The 6,348-nt window shown below is 39.7% G+C and overlaps 1 protein-coding gene across 1 annotated transcript; it reads left to right on the top strand.

Moving 5' to 3' along the window:
* Positions 1-1,313: 1,313 nt before the first annotated feature.
* LOC106388549 (disease resistance-like protein CSA1) lies at positions 1,314-5,542 on the top strand. The gene is made up of 5 exons (XM_013828652.3): positions 1,314-1,927; positions 2,001-3,078; positions 3,172-3,489; positions 3,568-4,476; positions 4,552-5,542. The coding sequence occupies exons 1-5, from the start codon at positions 1,530-1,532 to the stop codon at positions 5,296-5,298; spliced, it is 3,450 nt and encodes a 1,149-aa protein (XP_013684106.2). The 5' UTR covers positions 1,314-1,529; the 3' UTR covers positions 5,299-5,542.
* Positions 5,543-6,348: the final 806 nt, after the last annotated feature.

The following is a 6,348-nucleotide window of genomic DNA, read 5'->3' as shown; positions in this document are numbered from 1 at the left end:
TTTTGGGCATCCATTCGATTCTCGGTTCAGTTTCTTTTTTTTGGTTTCACATATATAGGTTTCACTCGGTTATTTATGAAATTTGGTTCAGTTTTGGTTTTGTTTTTTTGGTTCCGTACGGCTTGGTGGTTTTTTTTTTATTTCTATACACTATTTTATATAGAAATTTATACAAAAAAAAAGATTTAATTTTAAAAATAAAACTGCGCGGATCAAAATATAGTTCTAAATTACAAGCCTAGTCTTTAATTAGTCAGAGAAGAAAAGGAGAGTCAACTTCTCTCACGCCCCCACTTGTGGTAGTAGAGACAATCTCCTATGGACCTCTCAAATCTCCTATACCCTCATTGATTTAATGAAATATGAATATCCGATTTTGCCCTTTTGCATTTTCGAAATTATTAATTTAAATCATAAAAAAATTCAAATTTCAAATTTTTAAATTTTTAAATTTTCAAATTTTCAAAATTTTCAAATTTCGGATACTACATTATATTGTATAGTTTACTTAGTTGTATTGGGTTATACTTCGTTCTACTGGGTAATATTGATGTTAAGTTATACTGAGTTATACTGAGTACTACTGAATGTAGTTATACCGAGTTATACTGGGTTATACTTAGTACTATTGAGTGTAGTTATACCAGATTATAATTAGTTATACTGAGTACTACCGAGTGTAGTTATACCGAGTTATACCGATTGTACTGAGTACTACTAAGGACTACTAAGTACTACTAGTACTACTACTAAGTTAGTTATACCGAGTTCGACTAAGTTCTACTGGTTATACTGCACAGTACTAAGTACTACTGAGTTAGTTATACCAAATTCGACTGAGTTAGTAATACCGAGTTATACTGGATCCAGATCTGAAGAAAATAAATGAAAAACACGAAACATACTTTGCAAAGGGGGAACAAGAACAATAAAATCCCTAAATCATAAAAAAAAAACTCAGATCTATAGAGAACAATAAGAACCCTAATCATATAAAACCCAGAATCTTAATTTACAACCCTATATCGAAAACATGAGGACAATAAAAACCCTAAATCGTGAGGCACCGCGGATCTGTTTCCATTTTTGTCCCCTTCAACATCGCCATATCAGGCTGTGAGGCACCGCAAATCTGTTTCTTCTTTAGGTTTCCGGATCTAATCTTAGAGTTCACTATCGGATTTGATGTTAAAGAAGAAAGAAGAAAAAACCAGAAAAAGAAAAGTTGCAGAGAGGAAGAGAGAAACCATCGGGAGGGAGAGAGAGAGAAAGAAAAAAAAAATGAGAGAGTAAATAAAAATGAATCTGGTTTTTAATATTTAGGTTTGTAATGAAAGGTAAAAATGTAATCAGCCAGTATTTTGAATTAAAAATAATTCAAAAATAAAATAATATTTAGGAAGGTCCTTGAGAGATTGGATTTCAAGAGATAGGGGTAAGAGAGGCGTTGACTCAGAAAAGGAACGGATCATATCCAAAATCATCACCGTTAGGCTTTCTTTTTGGAGGATCAGTTGCAAGAATCTGCCATGGGTCAACTGAAATACTCAGTGTTCCTCTGTTTCAGAGGAGAAGATGTTCGAGTAGGCTTTCTAAGTTACCTCATAGGCACCCTAAAAAGGAAATCCATAAAATACTATGTTGATTACGAGGAGACAAGGGGAGAAGTTATGGAAATTTTCTTACAAAGGATCGCAGAGTCCAGGATTGTGCTTGTGATACTCTCACCCAAGTTCATGGAGTCGGATTGGTGCATAGATGAAGTTCTCAAGGCTCTGGAGACGCGTGAAGCAGGGACAAGCATCATTCCTGTCTTCTACAAAGTCAGCGTTGCGGACGTGAAGGGGTGGAATATCGTAAAACAAGGAGATAGGGATAAGTTCATAAACGTTACTAAACGTTTGGGATTGAGATCCAAAGATTACCCGTAAGGAAGACATGTTGACTTACTCATTCATTTGTTGAAGAAGACATGTAAACTTTTTTAATCGTTTTTTCAGTACTAGCGAGGCGGATTTTGTGAACAAGATCGTGGAGGAACTGGAGAAAGCGTTGACCAAACTGGAAACGGAGGAGGAAGAGAACAAGTCGAAGATGAAGCAGGCGGTTACTACTAATACTACTATGCCTTTCTTTGGGACCAACAAACGCGTCAAGCAATTGCAAGAGAAGTTAATGATGGGGATCCCGACCCATACTCGCCTTGTCGGAGTTGTTGGGATGAAAGGTAGTGGCAAAACAAACCTAGCGGAGATGTTCTTCGAGGAAGGAAAATGTTACTTCCTCAGACATTTGTTCTTCAGGGACAAAATAGGTAAGAATATGGAGAGTGGTGCGAAGCGCGATCTGCTCGTACAGCAGTTCCAGAAAAATCTTTTGAAGATATCAAATACTGAAGAGAAGATTAATAGCAAACTTCTTCTTGTCTTGGATGACTTCAGCGACAAGGAAGATATCATATGTCTTTTTGGTGACCGTGGATGGATTACTCCAGGTAGCAAGATAGTTATTGTGGCAAGCGACAAGTCATTGGTCGAGGGACTGGTCGATGATACTTATGTGGTCCCAGGCTTGAACCAAAAGGAAGGGTTAGCATGCTTGAGTTATCACGCCTTTGGAGACGCCACACGTTGTGACTCAGACGAAGGGAACTTGCGGACATTATTAGATTACGCCCGAGGAAACCCGTTAGCTCTCTCGACACTCGGCAAGGAGCTTTACGGCAGAGGCAACGGTCAGTGGGTCACAATACATGAAGCACTCGCAAACAAGAATATTCAAGACCTCTTCAAGTCGTGTTACGACTGTCTGAATCGACCGCAGAAAGACGCGTTTCTCGACGTCACTTGTTTCTTTATATCGCAGGATCACGAGTTTGTCAAAACGGTGGTGGACTCATCATGCGGTGATGGTACAAGCGTAATCAAAGATCTCGCTGACAAGTTCTTGATCGAAATCACCAGCGGTCGAGTAGAAATGCATGGTTTGATGTATACTCTAGGTAAGTATCTAGCATCACAAAACCAATGGAGGCTTTTGAACCAACAAGACATTATCCAAGCGCTGGAGAAGAAACTGGTGAGAGACCTAACTTTTTTCTTTCTTTCTTTATATATACAACATTTGATCAGATATTGAAATGTTTTTTTCTGTTTATATAAAAAACCAAAGGATTTCGCCGGAGCTGTCAGAGGAATTTTCCTGGACATGTCCGAAGTTTCGGTTGCAAGAGCCTTAGGTCAAAAACCCTTTCACGGAATGAAAGAGCTCCGATACCTAAAGTTGTATACATCTTGTACACGTTTTCCTGAATCAGACAGCAAGTTAAACTTTCCAGAAGGACTTAAGTTTTCGTTGGAAAAGGTTCGATATCTCCACTGGCATAAATTCCCTTTAATGGAACTCCCAGAGGACTTCACACCCAAGAATCTTGTCGACCTCAAGCTTCCTTACAGCAACATTATACGACTTTGGGACAGTTCTTCTAATGTATATGGCATCTGAATTTTTCTTTGTTTTTTATTTCTTCATTTTTTCCGTCTGATCTCTGTTTTAATTTTGTTACAGGATGTGAAAAACTTAAGATGGGTTGATCTCAGTCACTCCATAAACCTTCAAGACTTATCAGGTTTATCAGGAGCTGGAAATCTTGAAAGATTGAACCTTGAAGGGTGCACAGGATTAAAAGAATTACCAAAGGAGATAATGGAAACTATGACAAGCCTTCTTTACTTGAACATGAGAAGCTGCACAAGTCTCATATCTCTCCGAGAGATCACTATCAAGTCTCTTAAAACACTTATCCTCACCAACTGCTCTAATCTTGAGAAGTTTCAGATGATTTTAGAAAACATAGAAGCTCTACATTTGGATGGTACTGCGTTAAAAGAACTTCCTGAATCCATTAAAGACCGGAAGAAGCTAGTCAAATTGAGCTTGAAGGACTGTACAAAGCTAGCAAGCGTTCCTGATTCTGTAGGCAAGCTGCAGGCTCTTGGAGAACTGATACTCTCTGGTTGTTCAAATCTCAGGAGTTTTCCGGACGTCAAAGGGAACATGAAAATGTTGCGGATTCTATTGCTTGATGGAACTGCAATAAACCAGGTGCCTCAAGCGTTCCCCTCTGGTTCCAATGGTTTACAACGGCTTTCTTTGAGAGGAAATCTTGTGATCCAAACCATCCAAGCTCACATCGGTCAGCTCTTTCATCTGAAGTTTCTTGACTTGCAAGATTGCAAGAACCTCACATCAATTCCGGTGCTTCCACCAAACCTTCAATGCTTAGATGCGCATGGTTGTGAGTCGCTGACGACAGTAGCCAACCCACTAGCCTTTCTTAATCTGACCGATCAGATTCGTACCACACTCAGATTCTCTCAATGCAACAATCTGGATGAAGTTTCAAAGAGCTATATCATATCCTACATTCAGAAAAAGAGCCAGTTGATGTCTAGTGCATTTAACCGCTATAGTTTGGTACATCTCTCTCCTCTCAAGCCTCTTATTAGTGTAGAGAGTTTCTAATAGCGAGCGACTTCTACATTTTTGCAGAGTTATGTTATGGAATCTTATACTGGAGCTTGCTTTCCTGGGTGTCATGTTCCTGAATGGTTCCGGTACCAAGAGCATGGACCAGTGATAGAGACAGAGCTAAGAAGACACGAGAGTGAAAACCGGCTTATCGGACTAGATCTTTGTGCACTTGTCTCGTTTCAACATTGCCAAGATCAAATCAGTGGTTTTCATGTGAAATGCACTTTTGAATTCAAGAATGCGGATGGTTCTTTAATTAGGCGTTTACGTTGCACAGTAGGAGGTTTTTCAGGAACATGGACTGAGCCGCGTAAGGTTGAATCAGATCATGTCTTTGTTAGCTACACAAGCTTGTTGGAAGATCAAGAAACAGAGGAAGATAAGAAGGTGTGTAGTTCCACTAAGGTTTCCGTTAAATTTGAAGTGATTGATGATGCAGGTGAGTTGGTGACGCGCTCGGTGCTTAAATGCGGTTTCAGTATGGTGTATGAACCCGAGGGAACTGATCATGATAAGGTCTCTTGGGAAGTGGGCTGTGATGGACCCCCAAATTTGGCTGATCAGAATACCGATGATGATGATGAACCCATGTCATTCACTACTCAAGAAGCAGAAGTAATCCCCATAGATGGACAAGGTTCTAATGGTGACGACGAAAGTCAACAATATCATGAAGAAGAATGCAGAGCTAAACGACAGTGCATCAAGAATGGATCAAGCAAAGGTGGGCCACAAGGAGCCTTAAGCCCAAGACACAAACGATAGGTCTGTTCTCAAACTTGAAGATAAGAACAACAAAAGCAAAGTACAGATGAGGCAAGGATGCAGAAGTGATAATGGTGTGAGATTGTACAATAGGTTCTCCCCCATTGATTCTCAAGAAGAGTAGGATCGCGCCATCTGTCTAGAAACTCTAGGGTTTTCATAAGATTGTATAAATAAAGCTCCTTGTAAAGTTGTAATCGACACAATAGAAGAATGAATTAAATGAATTTTCAGTTTCAGTAAACAAAGCTTTCATCTTCTTCATTTCAAGTTTCTCAAAAATATTTTATGGTATTAGAGCCATGAAACCTTATACACATCCTTCTCTAAATATAGTAAACCCTGTCACGGTTAAGCTCATAGACAAGAATTACATCTTTTGGAAATGGCAGTTCCAAGTGTTTCTCAATGGTCAGGGTCTCTTGGGTTTTGTCACTGGATCCCTTACCTTCTCCAGCACAGACCATCATGGCCGTCGGTATCAACAGCACCTCTACACCGTTCAAAATCCGGACGACACTCTCTGGTTTCAAACGGAGCAAGTCGTGCAGTCTTGGCTCGTTCTCAGAAGATATCCAAAGTATTGCAACACTTCTCAAGAGATACAGCTTACTTGGCCAGTCATTTTAACCGTGCCTCAACATCTCGCTTATTTGAGCTTCAGAAACCTATGGTGGATTACTCTCGAGAGATCAAGAACATCTGTGACCAACTCTCTTCCATAGGTAACACAGTTTCTGAACATATGAAAATACGTGCTGCTTTGCTCGGGTTAGGAAGAGATTATGAGCCAATCAAAACAAGTATTGAAGGCTCCATGGATGTTCACAATTGCTTAGGTCGTAGCCGTGAAAACAATTTCTTCTCCACCAGAGGAAGAGGTTTTCCAAAATATATCTCATCGGCTCCATCCTCCAGGTCTTCAGATTATGAAGATAGTGAATCAAGGCATGTGTATCAAATCTGTGGCAAGCCATGTCACGTGGCTATGGGATGTTGGCACAAGTTTGATAACTCATATCAAATGGATGAAATGCACAGTGCTTTTGC

This window comes from Brassica napus, chromosome C3 (genome assembly GCF_020379485.1).
Source record: "Brassica napus cultivar Da-Ae chromosome C3, Da-Ae, whole genome shotgun sequence".
In the NCBI taxonomy this organism is placed as follows: Eukaryota; Viridiplantae; Streptophyta; class Magnoliopsida; order Brassicales; family Brassicaceae; genus Brassica; species Brassica napus.
Note: the sequence above shows the minus strand (reverse complement) of the source record. Positions and strands in the feature narration are given on the sequence as shown.

Coding starts and splice junctions, on each gene's coding strand:
- LOC106388549 (XM_013828652.3), top strand. CDS start 1,530: ATGGGTCAACTGAAATACTCAGTGTTCCTCTGTTTCAGAGGAGAAGAT. Junction 1,928..2,000: donor TTGAGATCCAAAGATTACCC/GTAAGGAAGACA, acceptor TCGTTTTTTCAG/TACTAGCGAGGCGGATTTTG. Junction 3,490..3,567: donor TTTGGGACAGTTCTTCTAAT/GTATATGGCATC, acceptor ATTTTGTTACAG/GATGTGAAAAACTTAAGATG.